This window comes from Lepisosteus platostomus, chromosome 17 (assembly GCF_059453375.1).
Source record: "Lepisosteus platostomus isolate fLepPlt1 chromosome 17, fLepPlt1.hap1, whole genome shotgun sequence".
In the NCBI taxonomy this organism is placed as follows: domain Eukaryota; kingdom Metazoa; phylum Chordata; class Actinopteri; order Semionotiformes; family Lepisosteidae; genus Lepisosteus; species Lepisosteus platostomus.
In genome coordinates, this window is record NC_142627.1 from 21,842,767 (window position 1) to 21,868,198 (window position 25,432).

Here is a 25,432-nt window from a genome sequence, read left to right on the forward strand (position 1 = left end):
ATTAAAAATGAATTTTAGTTTTCTATAGTAGCCAGTTAAATTGCTAAAAAGCTAGACACTCCGTTCCTGGGAGGAAAGGAAATCTTTTCAGACTCAACTTTCTTTAGCTGTCTTTAATTTCATTTTAAAAAGCTGCATTTACCGGTTTTGAAAGATACTAACAGTTTAAAATGAGGATACGTTGTACATTTATCTGTGCTTTGAATAATCAGACCAGGTTATTATAAAGAAATCATTAAACATTTTTAATCACTGCAAGACAATAAGTACAGTGCTCTCATGTGCTCTGAACTCTATAAGACAGATGAAGGAAACATGATTTAGAGATGAAAATACCCAGAGCTTTTCAGTCCATCTTTTAATACAACACAAAATATGAATGTACATGACACTTGGTGCACATTGTGGAATAACGCCCCAGCAGTCGTTTTGAGTACTTCACACTTGATGGAGCAAATGCGTGACCCACTAAAAAAAAAAAAAAAACACCGACTGCAAATCTGAACTGGAGAACCTGCATCACTCTGATGATGAGCCTGGTTTGTGGCACACACTTCTGGAGTACGTCAATAAATAATTTAGAACCACCGTGGTTTTTGAGCATTAATTAACAGAAATATGTAGATAACTCTCCACCCCCTCAGCCCCCTTCCGAGCTTCAGGAGTGGTGGTATTTACAGCTTCGGCTGCACCGTATTGATTAATGAGGTGGACTGACTCCCTGCAACAGGCTACTGGGAGGCCCGTTTCAAGACCGTGCCCTTCATGTTCCAGCAGGTCCCAGCCGGGCTGCCTCAAACGAGCCGCGCTCCGGGTCTCCATCAAGCCCGTCTCCGCCCATCAGTCCACCTCGGCCGAATCCAGCTCGGAGAGGAACTTGTCACACTTGGCCATGAGGACCTTGATGGCTTCGCTCACCAGGATGACGTGGGGCAGGATCCCCGTCGACTCCACCGAAACTGCACAGGAGGCGAGAGGAGAGGTCAGACCCCACAGCGGCCAGAGTCACAGAGCAGGACACCCCCCACGAGCCTCTTTTCACCGTCACTCCCAGCCCTTTACAGGGAAAGGGGGGCTCAGGCAGTTCAATGCCACCAGGGAGTGCAGTTTGATCCCGGACGAAGCCCTCCTCCTTTACAATGTGAAGTTCTTATGGAAACTGTACGTACTTGTGCACCCAAGCAGATTTTATAATTATGCATGGGAACAATTTAAAAATGCATCCCCAGACTGACATTAGTCAGCTTTGTTCAATTCATTTTGGCGGTGGCATCATTCTGCCCTGCAATGCCAGACAAGGTTTGAAAGAGGTGCCCCTGGTGCCATGCACTAAAATCATGAATATACCTCATAGTCAGGAGGAAAGTGGTTTCTAAGTGCTTTAGAACATGCACAAGAAGCTGGGCAAGAAGGATCACTTTAAAAATCAAGAACTTGATGTTTAATTCATGCACATATTAGACCACTCCTGCAGATGAATTGCATTATGTACAATTAACACCGGATGTATTCAACTGGCACTTTTCAGAGTAAAAGAAAAAGTGAGATAAGAAGTCACTAAGTTGAAAGAAAAACATGTGCAAAATGTTATCTCCCAATAAGCAGTGTCTAACAATGACACTTAACCATAATCATATTTAGATGAGGTGAAGGTATTTGGTTCTGGACTGAATGACCTGACATGCCCGTGGGCGGAGTGGTGGCTCTGTGGCTCAGGATCTGCACCTGTGGCTGGAAGGTTGCCGGTTCAAATCCCACAGAGGAATCCTACTCCGTTGGGCTCCTGAGGAAGGCCCTTAACCCCACTGCACCAGGGGGCACTGTACAATGGCTGACCCTGCGCTCTGACCCCGAGCTTCTCTCTCCCCATCTGTGTGCCTGAGTGTCTCATGGAGAGCAAGCTAGGATATGCGAAAAGACAAATTCCTAATACAAGAAATTGTATATGGCCAATGTAGGGATCTTATCTTAAGACATAAGTGTTGAATCCCGCAGGAAGGAAGCGGCGAGGACGTACAGATGAAGTGGTTTCGCACTCGACCCAGCTTCACGATGTTCTTCAGGTCATCGTGACGGAACACCTCCCTGCTGCAGGTGTCCAGCCGGCTGTTCGCTACCTTTGCGAACTTCTTCCCTGCATGGGACCAACACAAGCACAAACGGGACATTCAGGATACTCAGACATGCTCACTTTTATTTTTTTAACGTTCACTTAAGGATAAAAATAAAGCTGGTGTCCCTGCGATTCACCCAAGTTAATACCCAAACTATTTAGATGGATCACTTAGTCACTTGAGTTCACATCATTAAGACAGGTGACAAACGAGAGGAGCCCATTCTGCCCTCCTAGCCTGTTCGATCCAAGGGTTTCATGCAGCTGTTTCATTAAGGGACACAGGGTTATAAGTTTCAACTCCATGGGTGGGTAGCTTGTTCCATACTCCCACAAACCTCTGTGTAAAGAAGTGCCTGCTTGTCTTGGTCTTCAATACGCTTCCACATAGTTTTCACTTGTGTCCCTTGTTTCATGTGTCACTATTCATCGTGACTGCAGAGCAGGTAATGGGCCCATCCCTTCCTGATCAACTGGCAGTTTGTGTCGAACACTGTTCTGCAAAGCGCTCAGCTACCCTAACTGCTGCTAAGACACGAAGTGATGGAAAACAGCCCTCCCTCCCTGGGCTTGACCTACCGCCAGCACTCTCAATCTCGATCACGCCTGGAGAGAAGCAGCGCTTCAGCTTCTCCGCCAGCTCCCCCTCCACGGGCTGCAGCAGAGTGATCTCCGGCAGCAGGCGGTAGCTGGCTGTGGCCACTGGGGAGAACTTAGCATGGTCTTTTCCTGAGGAGGAAGAGAAGGAGATCACTGAGCTGTTCAATCCAGGCTTCAACAATCGCCAACGTGGCCTGCGCAGGATAAGATGAGTTCAGCTTCTTTGGTAAAGGACGTTCCGAAATGAAGACTTGTAAACCGTCCAAAACTCTAATGAGCTCGTCAGGTCTCGTTACACAGTGCTACAAGAATAACCACTCAAGGATTTGTTTAAAACAATGCAAAAAGCAATGGGTTTCAGAGTCTTGCTACATCAAAAATATAGTTGTCAACTGTCTTGTGATAAATGTGTCTAATACTCATTGTCTCACTAACACTGTGTGGCGTACAATCTCATTGATAGCTTTTGCAGTCCATCACCTTTGCTCGAAGGCCTCTGAGGCACTGCAGCCTGTCTAATCACAGCTCAGTACGAAAGAGCACCTGGTGCTGGGAACTGCCCTCCCTTCAGGTTACTCTCAAGAGGCCGTTGTCCTTACCTACACCCTTCACACAATGCATGACGATGTCCAGCTCCTGGCCGGGCCGCAGCTGTGCAATCAGGATGTCTCCATGAACAGGGCTGATACCCGCCTCCGCAAACAGGTCTGCCTGGTTCCCGAGAGGAGTCCACTTAATGTCCCTCGAGTAAACTGGGACAAAGCAGAGAAACAGAACTCAAACACACAAATCTCCTTACATGTATGAAATGGCGATGTTGATTTAAAGCTGCTTCTTTTGCATGGTCTGGGATCAACTGTGATGATTCTAAACTTATATGTTCTTAAGGCCCCTGGAAAAATAGAGAAGGAAACACTTCTTAACGAGTCACACGTTCTGCATAATACATTATCCATGTCAGGAGTTCTAAGTCCATATTTCAGAGAGAATCTGGTCTCTTAGTCTTTCCATTCTAATGGAGGTCTTAATGACTTAAGCCAATAGATCTCTGCTTGCTTGGTAGGCCTTTTTCTTAAGAATGTTTTCAGCTCTGAGAGAACTGTATGGCTACTGTAATTAGCAACATTCTTATATCAATTTCTGGACTCTCCTCATTCGAGTGCCTGGGACCTAAGAAGTTAGATTTCTGCAGAACAAGGACTGATGAGGGTGTATGGTACAGTGTATCTGGACATCATTAGTCACCTTTAAAGAGCTGTTTAGACAGAAATAAGGGTTGTTAGATTTGTTAGATGATGATAACACTTCTGCTGGAGGGTATTTTCAAAACAAAAAAGTGCAGGGTTAGCATTAAACAAATTAAGCAAGTTCAATTCAAAGGATCTATTAGCTAAAGGAATCAATATTTCAGCTGAAAAAATGACAAGGCTGTGAACCACTAATCAATCTAGATATTTTTAACAGTATCCAATTGGAAAGACTGCATGTACAGTAAACTGCTTTTGTTAGTTATAGCACATTAGGAGCTGCTAACCAATGCTTCCTTCCTCAGTTAAGGGCATGTTGCAGTTATCTCTTCTTTCCAGCTACTCCATGCTCTTGACTCAAGAGTCCAGATGTAAATAACAAAACATACCCATGTGGTTAATGTAGAGTTCACTGGGATCAGAGGAATCTTTGCTAGCTCTTGGATTTCTGGTGCACTTGATCTTTAGTTGCAGTTGAATTGTGTCAATATCTGTGCCTTCTTCATCCCCTGTGCAAACATATGAAAACAGTTTCCACATCATTTCTCTCCGGATAAAATGCAGCTTGTACTGAGAGACGGCTGTAACCTCCACTACAGAGGCCAGTGATGATTCTGCTCACCTGCATTCCGGTACTCAAAAAGACGAGGGTCTGCTTTGATGGGGATCAGTCCCAGTCGATGTGCCAGAATCTCATCCTGGACAATGGATGTGTTGTTGTACACAAACACTTTCTCTATAGCCATCGTGGGAACCTTAGCAAAGACAGCATTACAGAATTAAGTCTGGGCTATTCCAAGCAATGGGTCAGGTTTTTTCAGATAACTGAAAATAAGCACTCTGCAACAACACCCACAGCCTGAAACAGGTTTTCACGAAACTATCTTGAGCCACCATGAAGTGTGCATTTAAATTTGCAGCTACGGTCACCTTAAGGTTTTATTTTAATATTACTTTTTTTTTCCTGTAAGTACATCATACAAGCTAAGGAATATTCAACAGTCATTGGTCCACACAATTCAAAAAGAAAATAGACTTACGTAGAATTTACCAGCTAAAAAGATATACATAGAAGAGGAAAAATTATAATACTACACATTTTATTAGTTGTTTTTTTTTTAATTGAGAGCCTGGTATTTTCGGGAGATATTTACCTCTGCTAGTAAGATTCGACGGAATGCATTAGCGATAGCAGCGTCAATGCCCACCATGTCGAACTCCAGCGTATTTTCATCCATTCGAATCACGTCGATTCTAAAATTCTGTAAAATAAAAATACTCGCGTTGCTTGAAACACATGATAAACAAAAGCGCAGGGAACCTCCTTCCATGAGCAACAGCTACTAACAGCAAAGATTACAGCCGAGTTTTAGCTTTACCTCTTCAAATTTTTTCCGGTTCCAGGTGTCATCGTACCCGGGATAATTACCAGGGAAGTCTGTCGTATGAACCTTTGAAGAAAATACATTTAATTACCCCTTATCCCAAAACAAGTTATGTATTTTACAACACGCTTTACATTGTAAGAGAGAAATAGTAAACGAGTCTGCCTCATAAACAGTGTGCGTATCTGGAAAAGCGGTTACTTAACTGTCGTCGGCATAGAATTGTACACATGACACAACAAACTTTCTTACGACAATAATAATACGTTTTTATTTGTACTATCTCATAGCCTATGAGGAACCAGCATCTCTCCACCACCTAGAAACAAGCACTCACATTTCGGACCCCAAACTCGCCCAGAATCACACGATCGCGAATCTCTTCCACGTTGCTCCTGGGCGCCGCCATTTCTGCACACTGTTGATTTTCCTGTTCTTCAACGTCATTTCCGCTCGTCGAGCTGTGCTTTGCAATAAAAAAATATAACTGTCAAGTTGAGAACTCCTGACAATGCAGTTCCGTTATTTAATGATAAACGTTACTTGTATTTAACTGACACTATATTCTCAAAAAAGAATCAGTATTGTAATTATATATTATATTATTGTAACTCACAGTACCCTAGTATGTTTTATTTCCTTCATGGTCGAGCTCATGCCAGCAACTCTGCAAATCACACCTGGCAACCAACCCACTGAAACTAAGCAGGAGGTCTTAGCTGTGAGCCTGGTCAATACCTGGATGGGAGAGTTAATAGTAGCTAATCGAACTCTACTGGAGCTCGTCTAGATGTTTCTTTAAAGAAGGGGGGATAACGGCTTCGACAGCGTGGCTGGGTAGCTGGTGTCCACACTCCCACAACTCTTTGTGTAAGAACATGCCTATTGCTCTTGATTTGGAGCTAAAAACTCTAGATAGCGCGCCTGACACTTTTCGTTCTGATGCATAGCTCAGCGCTGTTCATTTATATGAAATAAAGCGGAAAAAAGAAACAGATTTTGCCTATATTTCAGGGGAAACTGCCGGACCTCTTGCAAGCACCAATACAAAAAAAAAAAAAGATAGTTCAAGTAGGTCGCAAAGGAACAATCCCATGCTGTAAAGAGAAGAAAAGAAACACAACGTTTCGGCTGTGGCGCCTTCTTCCGGCGTCAAGGAGAACAAGGCGCCACATCCGAAACGTTGCGTTTCTTTTCTTCTCTTTCCAGCCCGGGAATAAACCTTCACTTGTTCCTGTGCAAACACACACACAAAACAAGAGCTGAAGTCACGTTCGCGTCTCGCGAGAGGTCCCGCGAGCTCCACGTCTCCAGGCCTGGGTGTGCTTCCTGGTGGCCGAGAGCGAGCAGCGGCGCCGAGCTGGGGGTCTCGCCGAGCGACTTTTCTCCTGCCTTTGTGCGAGAATATTCAGTCTTAGCATATAAGGGCTCCGTCCCCGCAAGAGTGACAGTCCTGCGTGTCCGAAGATGTCCGCGCCGGGAGGAAATAAGAGCACCAACAGCGAGGCTTGGGGCAGCTTCGATGACAACCTGATTCAGGTAAACAAGAGCGACTCTCTCTCTCCTGACACTTCGGAGATAATACCGTCCCTTCTAGTTAAAACACCGCTCGTTCTTTCTACTAGCGCAGCCAGCGTTAGTTAAGACAAAAAAACAATCGTCTGTACCAGCGATGAACAAAAAGCGTCGCCGAATATCGTAACAAAACGATTAAAAATAAATTCCAGTCACCACTACCCTTTCATCAGCTTTTGTTGTTGTTGTTTTGCTGACGTTTTCCACATTTCTGAAAGTCTTCCTATCCTTTTGTTTTCACAAGGTGGAGACGTTTTCACCAGTGTCTTGAGATTGATGTGTGTTTAGAATTTGCTGCCTTGTGGATAATAGGTGTTGTTTCGGTTGTTTTGAAACGGACTCAGTTTTTGTATTCGCTTTAATCGATGCCTTTTGTGAACAGTTTCATGAATGGCTTGATATTTGGAGAACAGTCCAGTTTTAGGTGAAAGTGCTGGTAGCTCAATAGAATGCCAAATGTCCTGCAATTTTCAGTTCCAGCACGTCTGCTGTAGCTCCTGGGTAGCTCTGCCCAGTAATGTGGTAAGATATTGAGAAACACAACACAAATTGGATTGCTGTAGGAGTACACATGTACAGACTCAGTGGCCACAGCCTGGACATAGAAAGTGGATACAGGCAGACCTGGCTGTCCAGAGAGGACAGGCTCAGTGGCCACAGCCTGGACATAGAAAGTGGATACAGGCAGACCTGGCTGTCCAGAGAGGACAGGCTCAGTGGCCACAGCCTGGACATAGAAAGTGGATACAGGCGGACCTGGCTGTCCAGAGAGGACAGGCTCAGTGACCACAGCCTGGCCCTAGAAATGGACACAGGCAGCGCTGGCTGTCCAGAGAGGACAGGCTCAGTGACCACAGCCTGGCCCTAGAAAGTGGACACAGGCAGACCTGGCTGTCCAGAGAGGACAGGCTCAGTGACCACAGCCTGGTCCTAGAAAGTGGACACAGGCAGCGCTGGCTGTCCAGAGAGGACAGGTGGTGCTTTCACTTCCAGTGGGAAGAAGCCGAGACAAAGATGCACTTTCTGCTGCACTGAGAGAAATACTCTGGGATTAGTTGGAGATTCTTCTCAAAATAACAAATCTAATCCCAGAATCCCCACGCCTGGCAGAATCAGAACAGCCTGAGGAGCTGAGAGTGAGCTGTCTCACAACAGTGTTTTATGTGATGGGTGTAAAAGTTCTGTGGTGCTGTAAATGTCTGTTTTTGTCGTGGCCGACCCGGTCATCTGTGGGGACCGGGTTGACCAGCCTGCCCCGTGCGTGGTGCGCCAGCAGGGCGGGGGCTCGGCCGTGATCGACATGGAGAACATGGACGACACGTCGGGCTCCAGCTTCGAGGACATGGGCGAGATGCACCAGCGCATGAAGGAGGAGGAGGAGGTGACGGAGGAGGCAGCCGCCACGGAGGAGGGCGAGGACGGAGAGTTCCTGGGCATGAAGGGCTTCCGGGGGCAGCTGGGCCGGCAGGTGGCTGACGAGGTCAGTGGGTGGGGCCCGCCGAGTACGGGGCTCCGGGGCTGAGCCAAGATCCTGGGCCCTGACGCGCAGACCAGCCGTCGTGCAGCACAGCGCCACGCGTCTTTATTCATTTCCACATGTCCCCTCGCACAGACGTTTCCAAGTGCTGTCGGGGCTTGGTGTTAGATGAAAGTGCCCTTAAAAGCGAGAGCAGGGGCCAGTTCTTTACACAAAGAGTTGGGGGAGTGTGGAACAAGCTGCCCAGACATGTGCTTGAAGCCAGCGCTTTGGGGCTTCAAGATCATGAAGATCATTGGATTCATTCACGACTAACAGTATGGCTAGACGGACTAAATGGCCTCCTCTCGTCTGTAGCCTGTGTTCAGACCGCTGATGAGTCCTCTGTTCTGTAGCTGTTTTGATTGCGATCTGTAGAATTTAATCTACCTGCCCGCAGAAAACTGGGCCAATTAAAAAGGAGCTTAATTTCTTTCGTTTACTTTTGACAGTGCAATCCTTTAGAATTTGTTTGGATTGCTCCCACATTTGTACAGGAACTGAAAGAATGGGAAAGAAGGAACCTTTGGCTCCGAGCAGCCAGGTGAGGGGCTGGAGGCGTGAAGAGGCTTATGTGTTGTTTTCCTTTCCGCCTAGGTGTGGCAGGCAGGGAAGAGGCAGGCCTCGAAGGCTTTTAACCTGTATGCCAACATCGACATCCTCAGACCCTACTTTGACGTTGAGCCCGTTCAAGTCAGGAACAGGTAAGGAATGTGAGGATACAGCGTTCTGTCTGTGTTAGAAATGCAGTAGAGTTCTCCCTTCTGATCTGGCTCTACAAAAACACGTACAGTAGGGTTGCGACCTCTGCGAATTTAACATTGACGAATTTGCTTGTTCCGTGATTCGGTCTGGCCGACAAAGTCTTGGATGGAAGAAGAGCAGAGCGGGATGAAACTGAGCTGAAGGTTAAGCACAACTCTCAACCAGCTGCACAACAGACCAGGATTGTGAGATGCATCTAGCTAGTGCGTGAGCCTCCCCCTGCCCCCTGCCCTCGTACCCCCTACCCAACACCCAAGCCTCAGCGTGGTCCTGTTTCTCTACTGTAACAAACACTCCAGGGTCTGTGTCAGCAGTGTGGGGAATGACAGGCTGGAGACACAAGCTCACTGACAGGTTTACTGCTCTTCTCAAGCACAGCCGGGATTCATGTTGTTTATTTTGTCCGATTAATGTACGTTTATGATCTCTGTTGTTGTTTGTTTTTGTTGATCGATATTATTCTAATTAACTTCAAACCAATGCATTAGTACTTTAAATATCCTATAAGGAAGGATTTGTTATGTCTTTTAACCACACATACAAAATGTTGTCGTATATTTATGCAATAGTATAGGAGTGAACTTGGTTATAAGCGAATTTGGCTATTCACGACAGTTTTCTGTACCAAACCCTAGCGAATGTCCAGACTCTACTGTAAATGTAATCTTTACTAAGACAAATAGTTGTTTTTCACTCTAGGGTAATTCTGTTGGCAGAACGTTGTCATTGAAGTATTTGAAATTAGTTTTCTTATTCACTCCGTAACTGTCTTCCAGGTTGATAGAATCATTGATTCCTGTAAGAATGATTAACTTTCCACAGGTAAGTGGCACTGCTATGATTCCCCGAAACTTTGTACTTTTTAACAGAGAGTAATGTTCTTTAATATTAGGAAACATAAGTGTTGCAGTTGTTTCTTTACATTTTCTGCTCAAAAATGGGATGGCGTACAGTAAATAATGGAAAAAAATAAAGAGACAAAGATTGAACTAGATTTGTGGCCATTATAAACTGTTTTGGGTTTTTCTTTTTTGCATTCAAAGTAGCAGTTAGCCCCCGATTTCTGTCCATTTTCAGTGTAGAAACTGATACCGTGACTAAACTGAGTATGGCTGTTTCTTTATAGTTTCTGGAAATAATAATGACAATTAAGGATTTGGAAATGGGATTCTAGGAGCTAATGTGTTGTAACCGAGTAGCTGGAGTGTCAGAATTAGGATAAGTTAAGACACTCCAGATACTATGAAAATGTCTAATAGGTCCGCACATAACCTTATTGGGGTATTGGCAGCACCTGCTGGGAGCAGGTTTTCCCTATATGAGGGTTCAGTGAGTCTACAGTGGTTTGAGTTAGACCCTCACCGTCAGGGGGACAGTGAGAAACAGCCTTACGGGGAGACTCCTGACTGAGTAAAACACCCCGCAAGGGAGCTGGGTTCAGCAGCAACCCCGCAGGGCATCGGGCTGTCTAGAGTCCAGCAGTGAGGCTGCTGTCTGCCTGGGTCTGAAGGGGAGACTCGTCTAGTGTGTTGTGTGCCATCTGGCATCATCAGTCATGCAGTAGGACTCCCGAGTTCGCACCGTCTCTCAGTGAGACTGTGATTAATAGAACCTTGTGGTGAGGTTAAGGCTGCTGGTTACAGTTCTAATCTCCAGGCGGGACCTGAGGTGACAGGTTATTAATCTCGCAGTGAGACTTTAGGCTGCAGTGTTATCAAGAGCTGGGGAAGGCTCTTCATAACCAACCGTCTCAGTCGTTCTGTCGGCCTGCTGGTAAAAAGAAGGCAATGAGAGCAGAGAGTTCATTTTTTCCATGTTCCGTACTATATTTTCAGAGTAATGCACATTTGTAACTGCAGGGTTTGATTTCTCTATCTTTCTCCTAACTAGAAAATTGCTGGGGAGCTGTATGGGCCTTTGATGCTGGTGTTCACTTTGGTTGCGATTTTGCTGCATGGAATGAAGACATCTGGAACAGTCATTGTAAGCTTTCCAAACCTTGCAGAATTGCAAAAATGCTAAAAATCAAAGAGGCACATAGTTTCATGGCAGCCCAGAGGATCTTTTTCAGTGTCGTTTCAGTGTGGAGTATGAACTCCAGCAGTGCCAGTAATCACTGGTATTTAATGATTTCTCTGAAGGACCAGATTTAAAACGCATATCTCTTAAATGTAATGGTGATCATTTCAACAGATTCTGCTTTTTTTTAATCCAAAGAGACAGAAAGAGTTAAGTAGCTCTTGTGTTTATTAGTAAATCCCTGCCAACTAGTCTGTTTTTAACATACAAACACCTTGTTGCCACCTGACAGAGAGAGGGCACCTTGATGGGCACAGCCATTGGCACCTGTTTTGGCTACTGGCTCGGTGTTGCTTCCTTCATCTATTTCCTGGCCTACCTGTCCAATGCTCAGATCACCATGCTGCAGATGTTATCACTGTTGGTATGCACTCCCCGACACAGACACAAACCTTAAAGCTCTACACTACAGGATTCTTGTGTTCTTGTCAGCTCTGCACATTATGTATCAGGATTTACTCAAAAAGTTAATTAACTGTTAAAAGTTAACACAGTTAATTAATTTTGAATTTATTCAGGGGGGTGTACTTAGTGCTGCATGTGTTCTTCATGTTATCAGCAAGTCCACTTGTTTTCCATTCTGAAACATTTTGAAGAATGTCAACTAAATGATCTTCTTGTTAAATCGCTTTTTGCTTCTTTGGTTTTACAGGGTTATGGGCTTTTTAGCCACTGCCTTGTTCTCTTCATCACCTACAATGTCCATTTTCACTCCCTCTTCTACATTCTGTGGTTGGTTATCGGGGGGCTCTCCACGCTGCGGATGGTGAGGATAAGTACTTGAGGAATCTATTACATCTTTTGTTATTTTTGACAGAAACGGGAGAAGGGAACTGTATGGGTTGAAGTCCAGCAGATGCAAATGGTAGAGGACATAGAGCTAAAATGAGAGAATGCACAGGAATAATTCAATTATCTGCTGTGACCTCTAATTTAGAGTGAAACTGAACTTGTGTTTACCCTGGTAAGCCACTGTCACAGCTGAGATACTGTACTCAGCTCAGTTACTCAGCTAGGGTATAAGCAACAGAATCATTTGTGTAGCAGATTCTAAAGTTAGTCGCTTACATTATAGACACACTCTTATTTTCAAACCGTCTTCTGTGCAATCTGTGGTGATAAGTGCAACTACTTAAACATTAACAATATGGTGGGTTGACTATTTAATTTCCTCTAGTAAAGAGGGGTAAGCATAAAAATGTAATTTCATAGAGCAAGAGAGCAAGATTTTGTGGAACACAAGGGACAAATGATTTTGCAAAAAAAAGAATGCTTAGGAGTATAGGAGATTTGGGCATATCTTAGAAATGACAATGTATTTAATTTAGTTTTTGCCAGAAAAAAAGATAACATTTTCACACAGGGGTTCCCCGTCCTGGTCGGGAGCCCCACAGACCTGCTGGTTTTTGTCCCAGCCAAGTTGTCAGTTACTCCATTGAATCTGTGATTGACTTAATAACAGGGTTAATTAGAACTGTGTGACTGTTTTCAGATTTTAGCCTTTTAACTATCGCATTTCTTAATTAAAATCAAATCCCAAACTCGTGAATGTTTCAATTAGGTAACTGAGCTCAGCTGGCATGAAACCCAGCAGGTGTGTGGGCCTCTGGGATCAGGATTGGGAACCGCTGTGTTAACACGCATCCCTGAGCACATGACCTGTAGCTGACCCTGCGCAACAGCTTTGTCCACGCACTTTTTTTAAGTCGGGTGATTTCAGAAGCGATTTGGTTGCCAACACCGAAAGTTAGATTTGAAAACGGACATCGGTGCACAGGCGTACGTCTTTTTAAAACTAAGAGGCCATTCAGAACCCCGTCACTAGCTGGGAGCACCATCAGTGTTGTAGCAGGTCAGTCTCCAGTGAGCGCGTCCCTCTTCCTCTCTGTGTCCTAATTCAGGTCGCGGCTCTCATTTCCCGCACCGTGGGCCAGACCCCTCGTCTCCTGCTGTGCGGGACCCTGGCAGCCCTGCACATGCTCTTCCTGCTGTACCTCCACTTCACCTATCACAAGATTGTCGAAGGTATGGCTGTTCTGTTCCCTGCTAGACTGGAAACCGGCGATTGAGCTAGTTTGCTGTGTTCCAGTGGAGGCAAGCCTGTCTCGGTAGAGGTGCCTTATTCCCAGACAGGAAGCTGTGACCTACAGAGGCTTTGCTTTATGTCTGTAGGAATTCTGGACACCCTGGAAGGTCCCAATGTGCCGCCCATTCAGAGAGTGGCTCGAGACCTGCCTGCCATGTCGGCCACACTGGTGAACGCCACAGTGAAGAGCATCGGAGCCACTCTGCAGTCGCATTAGTTCAGTCAGGAATTCTGGGAGGAAGAACAGCAGACCGTTCAACGTCGGATGTGAACCGTAAACATCAACAATATCCTTATTAGCAGAACTGGGGTAGAAATGAGTAACTTTTTATTAGCAAGTATTTCATGAGCACCGTCACATGGTGATGTGTATTCTGTGTATTGAAAGAGCAGAGCAGAAGTAAGGCCACAAAGCCCAGATCTTACAGAGTTCTGCGTATGAGAATCACAGATTTCTGAAAAACCCTTTTTTTAGCCTAGATGTCTTCTGGTTCGTGCAGCATTTCTTGTTTCAGGTGTTTTTTTAACCATTTATTTTTTCTTCCTTTTTTCCAAGCACGGGTTTGTTACATTAAGTTTAATTGGGGATGTTGCAAATGACATGAAATCTGTGCAGGGGAAAAAAAAGTGTATTAGAGATGCTGTCTGAACACTGTTACAAAGAAGTGAAATATGGAGGAGGGTAGAATTTGAAAAACATGACTGCAGCATACTGCAGAAAGGCAGTGGCAGAAGAAATTGACAGGTTTTTAGTTTTTCGTACTCGGGGCTGTTAAAATGCAAAACCAAGAGCAGTCTGACTAATGTCAAAACATTTGATGTATATTTAGACCCAAGCAATTTATCTGTTGTTTATAGTATAACTGGGTGTTAATTTAATAGTTTAGTTAGATGGGGGTGGGAACTTAATGTAAAAGTAATGTTCTTCTTTTTTCCTATTGTATATATAGTATAATGTATGTACTGTACATAAAATAAAGTATAAGAATCTTGTATGTTGTTGCAGTTTTATTTAGCATAGACTTCTACAAAGATCAAATCAAGAAGGTTTAAACCACAGACAGAATGGTTTAATCAACTAAATGCATTGGTATTTTGCATAAAAGCAAAAATAAAATGCATTTCAAAGAAAAATCCTAAATTCTATCATTTTAAAAAACTACAGCAGCAATGTGCTTTTGGCATGTCGGTCTCCGCACCTATCCCCTATCCCTCTTTAAGAGTTTGAATGTTACTGATTGCTGGACTGGGTTAGCCCGTAATAAGAAATAACAGATCACTAATAATCATTTGTCTGACTTTTCTAGCACTCAGCACACTGGTCTGATTGCCTGATTTCACTAACACTCAGACTACAATGGAGTTCAGTTCAGGAGGTCTCTACCTAGCTCTCTGGTGGGTGTGAGGTGGCACAGCGATGGGAACTGTACCTGGTTGGTGTGGCATACTTAACAAAAGAGGAATGACATAGGGCACAGGGCTCACTTTACCAGCAGACACAAGAGGCATCAAGTAAATCTGCAACCAAATCCACTTACTGTGCAGAGACATTCTCTCAAATTACCCTCTCTGGCTTTTTATTGAAGCTGCACTGGGAGACATTTAGCCTTCAGGTAGGATTCATATTTGATGCTGTTATTGTGCTGTGGGACGATGAACCCAGGCCAGCATGGAAAGGTTTGTGGGCTACAAGGAATTCTGTTTAAAAGTAGTACTGCAGTTTGTAAAATAGGCCGCTATATGAAGATTATCAACATGTTTTTAAATGCAAATGCAAATCTTAATATGTCTGGTTTTTATGTTTTCAACCCTTTTAAGGTTTATGCTTAATGTGCTCTAGAATTTGCAGGGTGGAAGCTGTAACTTACTGCAGCCTACTTAACAGGCGTTAAGCTACTTAAGGCAGAAGTTAAAACCAGACCTTACTAATCACACCTGATAGCGGTAAAATAAGATGCAGCCACTTGTCACCCGGTGCACTTGTTACATCTATTGCTCCGGCTCGTCTCTCTCCCCAGGACACACACGCACAGACCTGCGTTTCTGCTAGGTAGCGCCACATCGCAGGCAGTCCGGCGAGGGAAGGCAGCGTCTGTGCCTTCGACGGACGGATAATTCGTGCACTTTAATAATGCCCGTGGAAACGGCCTGCCTGCGATAAACTGTACGTGAAAGATCGGGGGGGTTTCTTACGTGCTTTTTTTTTTTTTTGCCATGTTTGAAGACGAGGGGACAGTGACGGCACCGTGTCCATAGTAACCGACACCCTGCAAACAAACCTCCGTCTTCTTGAGGCACCAGCTCCGGCATGACGGGGCGCCCGTCTCCCAGCGGGGATATTTACATGCGAACCCGAAGTGGAGACTCTGGGAGGCGGACACCTCATTATTTAGCATAGCTAAACGCCGCCGTAAGCTAGGTCGCATGCATAATTCATCAAGGGAAGTGATACACGGCTGAATTCACCGCGGGCCGCCCGAAGACGCCGGCTGTCGGGAACCGCGTCCAAACCCGGTTCACTGCAGCAGGGGATCACCCGCGTCCCGGTTGCGGGAAACGATGTGACCTGGCATTGACGATGAATTAAACCGCAGCCCGAATGCCCGAAGTCGCGTCTCCCACCGGCCGGTGTTCGTGGTATAAATTAGGCAGTCGAATCGCACAGACCATGCCGTTTGCCTGGCTGCGCTAAACCGGGGCGTGTGGAGGCTCGTCAAACTTACAAGGCAACCGGTCAGCTTTAGCCCTCTCTTGCATCCGAAGATAAAAAGCCATGCAATAAGGTTTCTGCGCCCGGCTGTGGGTTGCAACGCTATCTTCCGGGCCCCGGCGTCGGTCCCGACATGCTGCCGGGCTCTATTCAGATCACGGGAGAAGCCCTCTCGGGAGCCGAGATCAAAGACATTTGCGACAGCCTGAAGGAGAACAGCGTGCGGCTGCTGTCGGTCAGGGGCTGCCAGCTGTCCGACCGCGACTTCGGCCGGGTGTGCCGCGGCCTGACCGACTGCCACTCCGTGGCTCAGCTCAACCTCAACCTCGGCGTGGTCTCCAGCATCGGCCGGGTCAAGCAGCTGGCCGAGGCGCTGCAGGCCAACAGGTCCATCCAGGCTCTGTTGTGAGTACCGCCGGCGCGATCGCCTGGCGTTTGCTTAAGCGTTTACTGCATGTTGGCACACCGGTCACATATTGAGCTCTTTAACTGCACGTCATGCAAACCAGGGTCTGCAGTTGCTGCTGGTCTGCATCTTAAGTACATGCAATCAAAGTTAAAAAGGCGAGCATGCAGAAATAGCTTTCTGTTTACTGATTATTCACACTACACCAGTCTTTCATACACTAACAAGCAAGTACTGCACGTCAGATGCTGCAACCTGGGACTAATTCAGAGGTTTTTTTGTCTCTAGAAATCGCTGATCATTGATCTTTTTCTCCGGTACAATTAGGAGATTTCTTACTGTCAGCTCAGTCGGTTTTACCTCTCTGCCCCTAAAGGCAGAATATCTTTCTATACTGTTACTGTGCAAATCTCAGCACTAAATCTTACAAGTGTCAGGCAAATCGCAGTAAGTAAGGTCCGCTCTCACTTGTTCGGTTGTTAATATCTACAGTAATTGAACCCTTTCCGTGAGGCGGTTTTGGTATCTTCTCCCAGACTCCCACAGCCCACTGGGGGGGACGGGGGGGACACTGTTGAGCAGCAGCAGGTGGGCTCAGAGGTACGGAAGTAGTGTCAGATGGGTACAGTGCGAGAGGCGACCTTTACCACGGTGTGATCAGGCTGTAGTGACCCTTGCACTCCAAGGTCAAGAGCTGTGGATCAGGAGTGTCATTTCACACAATGTCTGGCAATGGGGCAAAGATCTCACGAAGCGGAGCTCATCCCTTCCCAAACAGAGCTTTCTGCCGGTCTGTGGCTCTCACTCTCCCCACTTCCTGAGTGGGAAGGACCTCCTGCACTAAATCGAGCCCGTAGGGGACACAGGCGGCACAAATCCGTGTCTAGTGGGCCTCCCCTGGCGCGGACACCTTACAGGCCTTGATAAAGCATGCTGCACTTCAACCTACAGACAGTGGTCAGAGTTTCGCGGGAAACTGGGGTTTCCCATGTGGTGTCTTGCAGTTGGCCAGGTGCCGCTGGATGAGTGGCCTTGAGGCAGGTAGCTGTGGCCCCTGGTGCTGGCCGTGCTTTCAGTGAGAGGACGGCCACTCCTCCGCTGTGTGGCTCACAGCGTGTCCAATGGCCGGTGGCCAGCAGCAGGCTCCCCTGAGCACAGCCTGTTCCTCCTGTGTGGGCGCAAGTGTAGGGGTTGCAGCGATCCCACCTGATTCACAACTGCTGTTTCCCGATGGGGAGGGTCGACCATCCGGTTCACGGCTAGAGGGGAAACCCCCGATCCAGTTAAGCTGGGGCGAATCCCAGGAGACAAGGGTGTGGTGGGGCGTCCCTTCCCTCGATCAGCCCCCCTGTGTCTCCTCTGCAGTCTCCACGGGAGCCCGCTGATGGACGCCGGGCTGGCGGCTCTCAATACTGCTCTGTCCACACACCCCTCGCTGGTGTCGCTGGACCTGGGCGACTGCATGCTCGGGGACGAGGGGGTGCAGATCATCTGTGGCATGCTGCCTCCGGACGGAGCCAAATCAGGTAAGCAAAGCTGCTCTGCTAACATGGCCTGCCTTGATCGCTTCGCTCTGTCCAATGGATGTGATGACCATTGCTATGGGCTGAAGCTACAGTGTTGTCATCCCTTGTTATTCTATGGCAGTGGGGAGTGTCGGCTCGGGATTGTGCGCCTCGTCTGAGCATGGCGGACTGTAGGTCAGTGGCTATCTCCTGAGCTCGCAGCAGCTGCCCCCAGTCTCTAGCCCAGTAACTTCCTAACAGCTAATCAGAAATTCTGCAGAGAAATAAGAACATCAGGCCACTGCTGGGCACACACGCAACAACGGTTCAGAGACACAAGCTGATGCCTGGAAGAGGAAAGATGCATTAGCTCATGTGTCATCCGCTCATGTGCATCAGCCTGGTAATCATGTAATGTGTGGCAGGACTTTGACAAACAGCAACATAAATTGAGGAATTCGGCAAAGATGCCGACTTTGTGAAACAAGATCCTCAAAAGGCAACGAGAGCAGGAGCGACACTTTAAGCGGCAGGCTCTGTCAGGACCTGCGCTGTGCGCCAGAGTTTGTTTAGGCATTGAGGACTGATGGTAGGCACCTGCAGCCTAGTCCATTTCAGTGCAGTCTCAGGTTAATTACATTTGTGAAGTGTTTTCAGGTCTGTATATTCCAGCATATATTCTAGCATAACCTGTCTAAAAAGATCACATCAAATTGAAATACATAATTATTTTAAATTGGAGCACTCTACATTCTAAGCAGTAGAAGCAGAACTAGAGGTCAACAGAACTGATGTAAGTGGAGATGTCGTAGCAAATCCACTCTCTCCTTTTATTCTGGAGACACAGACCCATACAGGGTTAGGGCTAGGAAAAGGCTTACCAGTAAGATTAGGTTTAGGGTCATGGTTAATGTTAAGATTATGATTACGTGAATATTAAAGATAATTTAAGCATTAGGATCTTAGGCCTAACTCTGACCCTAACCATAAGCATAATCTAAACACTAGACAAAACTCCAACACCAATTCTAACCCTAACTCTGTTCTTATAGAACACTTAACACTAACCATGTCCTGAACCGCAGCCATGAGTATTAGATAGTTCTAACCCTAATTGACTTTAGGTGTGAAAATCTTTCCACAACCATATACAAAAGGAAGGCGTTTCCAGAAACACCTCTGCAGTAAACCGCAGGGGACGTGACAGTGCCCGTCTGCCCGCAGGCCTGAAGGAGCTGACCCTCAGCGCCAACCCCGCCATCACCTCCAAGGGCTGGGCGCGCCTGGCCATCGCCGTGGCTCACAGCTCCCAGCTGCGCGTCCTCAATCTGGACTACAACCCCCTGGGTAAGGGCCCGGTCCGCGGCTCTGCTGGGACACACGAACAGCAGACTGCGGAGAAAAGACGGGAGGTTTCTTTTTGGTTTCAGATCAACTCTTTTGTGTTTGGATATGGCTGCCGTGAATCCTCCTTTGCTATGACCTAAACAGCGTCTGCCTGGAAAGCCTAGAGCTTTTACAGCTTCATCAGTCTTCATAGAGCCCGAACCTGCTTCCCACTTTTCATCAGGTCTCACATCCACACTGGTCAGATTTCACATCTGTTGTTAGGATTTGCTGTCCTCTGGTGAAGCTTTCTGCGGAGCTGTCCTCTCTCTGGTTGATTTCAGTGTGTGTTTCAGACTCGGCACAAATGATGCACTGACAGGTGCTGTCCTCAAGCAGAGCCCTTGACATTCTTCTTGAACCCCCTCATGGACCAGAGAGGAAGGTCTTAAAGAGGCCACCAGGCTGAGTGACGAGAGCGAATGAGCTCTGGAGAGGCCGGACAGCTGAAGTAGCCCTTTATCATTCAGTTAATGAGGGTGGAGAAGACAGAGGAGTTCTGTCTGCAGCCTGGGTACTGTGCTCAAACCCCTCTGTCATCTGTTAGTAAAATAGCATTGGTAAAAGGATCATGGGCAGCACAGTGGTGCAGTGGCTGGCATTGCTGCCTCACAGCTCTGAGGCCCTGGGTTCAAATCCAAGCCTGAGGTGCTGTCTGTGTGGAGCTTGTACGTCTATCTTGTGATTACATGGGTATGACATTACTCTCAGCGCTCTGGTTTCCTCTCGGACTCCAAAGACATGCTGGTAGGTGAAAACTGGCCCTGGTGTGTGTGTGTGCCTGAGATGGACAGGTGTCCTGTCCAGGTTTCACCCCACTTTTCACCCATTTACCAGGATAGACTCCGGCTCCCCCAGGAGCCTGACTTGCACAGTGGATGAAAATGGATGGATAACGGGGTCATGCTGAAAGCTCCCAGTGCATCGTATTGGCAGTGCACTGTTGACTGTGGCCTAAAGAGTCTATGAGACTGCTGATGACACAGGACATTTCAAGACAGAGAGCATCTGTCCTTACTGTCACAATTCGCCACCCCAAAACAGGACAGATTTAGCATCGGGTTATAAAATTCCAAGTCATGGAGAGTCTTCGCCTCCATTACCAGACGACAGCAGTCTTCTCTGACATTCGCGCCAGACCGACATTCCAAAGCCAGCGTTTGTGCTGGGCTCCTCATGACAAGTGCTTCTTGCTTTTTCTTTTGTTACATAACTTGATCGCAAACAGCTCTCGAATTATACTGTGGTCAGCGTGAAAGGATTTCTTTTTAGACAAAATAAAAGACCTGCAGGCAGAAAGGTTTTCTGAAGATTGATGGTGCTGGCGCGTAGTTTGACCAAGACAGATAAGAGTATTTTCTGCGCCTTGTCGCTCAGAGGTCTCCCGAGACTCCAGTGTTTAATTGCAGTGGCTGAGGAAGCCCTCACACTCTGTCTCCATGACAACAGAGTTCTGTCGGATCAAAGCCTAACGCTGCTTCTTAATAACAGAGACCTTGTCCATCAACAATGCTATGTGAAACAGCAAGGTAGATACCAAAGTGACAGGGTTTGTACTTTTTTTTTTAACACGACAATCCTGTTAGCCCAACAAACTCAGTTTTAAAGTAGAGCTGTCAAGGGCTGCAGCAATAAAAAATGCCTATAATGTTTCTCAGTGGTCAGTTATCTTGCCTTACAGGCCTAGCTAGTTGCACAGATCATAAAGCGCCACCTTGCACTGAGGTCGAAAACGAAAGCCTGACATTGTTTCAGTTTGCCAAGGGCAGCTTCTCCGAGTTTAGACTTTGCTTGCTGGTTTCCAGGTGACCAGATCGCTGGGATGCTGGCAGTTGCCGTGGCTTCGAGCCGGACTCTGGAGGTACTGGATCTAGAGGGAACAGGCCTCACCAACCAGTCCGCACAGGTCAGAACCCCGTCCTCGCTAAGCCCAGTGACAGCGGCAGTGAAAGCCACAATGTCCGTGTGATGAAGTGACCCCTCCCCTGTTCTCATACTGTATGATGGCTCCACAGATGTACTCGTTCAGTGTGTCGCTTTGTGGATTTGAGCAGTATGTGTGGAAAATGTGATCTCTGAAGTGGATCTCTAGTGCACAGGCTGAGTTCTGTGATCAAGACATCATGAGTTCGATCCTGGGCTGTGTCACCAGCCCACTGTGACTGGGAGTGCACAAGCAGCAGCACACAACTGACTAACATCACCAGCGACTGTGACTGGGAGTGCTCAAGCAGCAGCACACAGCTGTGACTGGAGTGCTCAGGCAGCAGCACACAGCTGGCTCATGTCACCAGCCAACTGTGACTGGAGTGCACAAGCAGCAGCACACAGCTGTGACTGGAGTGCTCAGGCAGCAGCACACAGCTGGCTCAGGGCTGCTGGAGATGGGGCCGTGGGGATGCAGCACTCCTCCAGCTGGCTCTGAACATCAGTGCAGATCTTAACAAAGTGAAAAAGATGAATAGTATGAAAGGGGGGGTGTATCTCCTCTTTCTCCTCATGTGGATACTATGGTCTCAAGATGAGAAATGTTTTACAAGGAAGAGGAGACCAATTGGCCCATCTACCTCCTTTGGTTACTAACAGCTGGGCGATATGAGGGTCTCATCCAGTTGTTTCTTGAAAGAAGCCAGGGTATTGGATCCAACAACATGGCCTCATAACTTGTTTCAGACCCCCACAACTCTCTGTGTAACCAAAAATGCTTGGAGTTCTTGTTCTTAGGATTATTGCTGTGAGCCAAGACATAAAATCCCAATTGATGATTCCAGATTGATTAGGAACATATTCTAAATAATTAGCAATTACAATATTAAATAAACACGCTCATAAAGATGTCTTTCAGGCTTTATGTCTGAGAACCATAAAGGGGGAATACAGCACTTAGAGCACGTAGACATACCGTACAGCTGCCACTAGGTGGAGCTGTGTGCTTGTGCCTCAAGAGTGCGGTTTTTCAGCAGCAGTGTTTTAGCGCTGTAGAGCTGGACAGTGAGCAGATATCTCAGTGTCAAAATAGTTCCCACAGCTGAGTGTATGAGGTCTTTCATGTGTACACAAATGAGGTAGAACCTTCAGGGCCTGAAATTAGTACAAGGTTGAAAATTCCATATCAAACAACCCCTTCAGCTGGAAAACCTCCGCTGTCTCTTTGATCTCAGCCCAGTGTGTCTATAGGGAATCACGGCTGTTTCTCTTTGTAGCAGTGGCAGGTGAGCCTGAATGTCAATGCTGGAAAAGTTGCGCTTCTGTAACGCGGTCAGGAAGTCCTTGACTGTCTGCCGGCCTTTACAAAGCAACGCTCTAAAGGTCCCGTGACCTGCCAGCAGAAATATTCCAGGGGGGTCTGTTGAGCTGTCATGTGGTTTCACCTCCCTGTGTGTTAAATTTCTGAGAATGATAAAAAGCAGCTTTTGATCTTCCAGAGGACAAAAGCTGAAGGAACCAGGTACGAGTTCGTGAACACTTTTTGACAGCGCGCTGTTGTTAGTGTTCAGCACAGGCATGAGGTCTCTCCAGGCTGAGGGGCTTTTGTGTCTCAGCTTGCCGGAGCTAGCTAGCCCTCTCGAGGGTATTCTGGGGAAGATGGGTGAATAAGGGATAGAGGTCACCGGTGCTGGGTTACACTCTGGCTCAGGATGACCTTTCCTGTCCATGTGCACTTGTAAAGAAATGTGGATGGATATAAGCCACAGGTCAGAGAGACAGTTTTGTCTTAAAATAAGGGCTAACTCTGACACCTCTCGCATCTGGAGAGCCCCAGGCTGAACTCTTGCCATCAGACACACCTGTCAGCCACACAGGGACTTCCAGGAGAGTGAGCTCCACCTGGAGGTGCAGTGCTCCTCTCGCCGATTACACTGCGAGCTCCTGTGCCCAGCAAGGCCTGCGTGATACCAGTGAGAGATAGCCTCTCACCCCCCAGCTCCCCAACGGACATGAGAAGGCAGTTATTCAAACAGCCAATCCAACAGTCTGCTCTGCTCTCATACAAAGTCCTTTTCCAGGGCTTTTTATAATCGAAGCACAGCCCTGGCTGACCGAGAAGAGAACAAAGACAGGACAGAATGAAAAGGGCACATGTGGCAAAGAAACGTGTGATACACGCTCGTGACAGAATGTACCGTGATGAGCTGCTGTCTGAGAACGTCACGCTCAGACGAGAGGCGGGCTGCGTGGGGATAGGCCGGTCTGGAGCCAGCGTGGTCCGGACCGCGGGGACAGAGGGGTCCGAGAGCCCCCCGCTGACGCAACACCCTCTCTCCCGCAGATCTTCCTGGACATGGTGGAGAACTACCCGACGTGCCTGCGCATGCTGGTGCTGGCCGAGAACGACATCAGCGCTGAGCTGCAGCAGCAGATCTCTGACCTGCTGTCGGAGGGGGAGGAGGACGACGAGGGGGCGGCGCGGGGCACCGGGGGGCCAGCCAGGGAGAAGACCACCTGGCTCTCACCAGGCAGTAAGGGTGGGCCAGAGCTAGCCTGGCTGCAGAGGCACACAAGCCAGGCATATTGCCTTTGTCTTAGGACAACACTCAAGCAAGTAAAACATCACAGGTGTGGGGCATACTGGTGTAATGGAACAAGTACAGGTTTATTCCATGCAGATAAGAAGAAAAGAAACGCAACCTTTCAGCTGTGGAGCCTTCGTAAGGCCGAAGCGTTGGGTTTCTTTCCTTCTCTTTTCAGCAGGGAATAAACCCATCACTTGTTCCTCTGCAGCCTATGCATGCTGACGCAGCTCCCCACCTGAACTATCCGGCTGTAATTATTTAAACTGGAAAATATGCAGTATTGTTCCTCTTACCTCCCCTCGTGACTTGTTATACTTTGTCTTTAATGAGGAAGGTAACAACTCCAAAAGCTGTGAAGCTGCGACAGAGAACAGGCTGCTCACTGCTCTCCCCTGTCGCCCCTGCAGACTCCAGCTCCCAGATGGTCCTGGTGACGTCGGGCCTGGGGGACAGCCTGCTGGCCGAGACCGAGATGTGAGCCTCACGCCAGTCACAGGGCAGGATGTGTAGCGCTTGTACACAGCCAACGGGAAAGGCACAAACGCTGAACACCAAGTGACTTAAGAGTGAATTATTTATTTTAAAGATGTACAGTCTATAAAAATAGAAACTTATGGAACCATATGAAATAGCCTCTGACGTATAAGAACTACATGCAGTTAATGTTGTGAATGTCGGCTAAGAGAATAAACCTATTTACATCTTCTTAAGAAAAAGACTGGGGTGTCTTCTTTGCCCGGGTGCTTCCACTGTTAGGCTTGGAGGAGGGGGAGGCAAACACTTCACTGTAAAACTGCAGTCATTGCCTGGACTGTGTATCACCCCCCTCCATTGGAACAATCTGCTAAGGCTTCTCTCCTGGAAAGAGAGAAACACGGGAAAGTGAAACATCCCCGGTCTTTTTTTGGTCTTCACCACAAAGCATATTAATGACTTGGCACTGGGCAGATTCCTATTAGTCTATAGCAGTGAATATTGCACAGTGTGGTATAAAATCAACATGACTAAAATACAAGTTTCATACAGACACTAAAAACTAAAACCTGTCCTGTGCTTATGTGTATATAAGAAAAAAACAAATCCCCAGCAAATGTTAAAATACCATCGATACCGAGTTAGCTGGTAGGAAAGGGAGAACAGACTCTAGTTCAGCACAAAGTACCTTCATCACTTTTGTTTTGATCAGTTTTTTTTCTGTTTTCTACTTTCCCATCACATGAAAGTGAACCATTTTGAAAGCTCCCACTGTGATTTGTCCTTATTTGCAGTACAAAGGTGCAACTTATACGCACTCATCAGTATCAAAGTGTCTCTGCACTTTTGTGTGCAAGATGCCTTTGTTCTGCCGCATTGCTTTTGCTTGGTTACCTGAGCACTGTGCGGGTGAGCATCACCATAAAACTACGAAGCCGCACAGCCAGTGTGGTGTGGTACTCTCAGTACGATACCTTTCTCCAGCTGTGTGAATGAAATACATTCAGGATCGTAAGAGAAAAAGGTCAACTATATACTGTTTTACAAAACCTGCTAATGGTTGTAGAATAA

General features: G+C 47.0%; 3 protein-coding genes across 6 annotated transcripts; 2 read left to right on the plus strand and 1 right to left on the minus strand.

The window, feature by feature from the left end:
- Nucleotides 1-218: 218 nt before the first annotated feature.
- polr1c (RNA polymerase I and III subunit C) lies at nt 219-5,831 on the minus strand. Its single transcript, XM_088609706.1, has 9 exons — nt 5,683-5,831; nt 5,340-5,411; nt 5,115-5,222; nt 4,583-4,715; nt 4,350-4,469; nt 3,313-3,465; nt 2,693-2,842; nt 2,018-2,134; nt 219-959 (listed from the first exon to the last, which is right to left on the minus strand). Exons 1-9 carry the CDS (start codon nt 5,752-5,754, stop codon nt 841-843), a joined length of 1,044 nt encoding a protein of 347 aa, XP_088465832.1. The 5' UTR covers nt 5,755-5,831; the 3' UTR covers nt 219-840.
- A 791-nt stretch (nt 5,832-6,622) lies between these two features.
- Nucleotides 6,623-14,361, plus strand: yipf3 (Yip1 domain family, member 3). Of its 2 annotated transcripts, none has more exons than XM_088609698.1 (9): nt 6,623-6,884; nt 8,194-8,400; nt 9,034-9,140; nt 9,978-10,023; nt 11,092-11,184; nt 11,513-11,644; nt 11,933-12,046; nt 13,182-13,305; nt 13,453-14,361. In XM_088609698.1, the coding sequence occupies exons 1-9, from the start codon at nt 6,813-6,815 to the stop codon at nt 13,581-13,583; spliced, it is 1,026 nt and encodes a 341-aa protein (XP_088465824.1). In that variant the 5' UTR covers nt 6,623-6,812; the 3' UTR covers nt 13,584-14,361. The 2 variants fall into 2 exon arrangements, with proteins under 2 accessions (XP_088465824.1, XP_088465825.1); XM_088609699.1 differs by having other exon boundaries at nt 6,625-6,884; nt 8,197-8,400.
- A 1,008-nt stretch (nt 14,362-15,369) lies between these two features.
- lrrc73 (leucine rich repeat containing 73) lies at nt 15,370-24,603 on the plus strand. Of its 3 annotated transcripts, none has more exons than XM_088609703.1 (6): nt 15,372-16,481; nt 17,848-18,008; nt 19,212-19,334; nt 21,179-21,279; nt 23,644-23,839; nt 24,295-24,603. In XM_088609703.1, exons 1-6 carry the CDS (start codon nt 16,210-16,212, stop codon nt 24,363-24,365), a joined length of 924 nt encoding a protein of 307 aa, XP_088465829.1. In that variant the 5' UTR covers nt 15,372-16,209; the 3' UTR covers nt 24,366-24,603. The 3 variants fall into 3 exon arrangements, with proteins under 3 accessions (XP_088465831.1, XP_088465829.1, XP_088465830.1); XM_088609704.1 differs by having other exon boundaries at nt 15,373-16,481; nt 23,644-23,833; XM_088609705.1 differs by lacking the exon at nt 19,212-19,334 and having other exon boundaries at nt 15,370-16,481.
- Nucleotides 24,604-25,432: the final 829 nt, after the last annotated feature.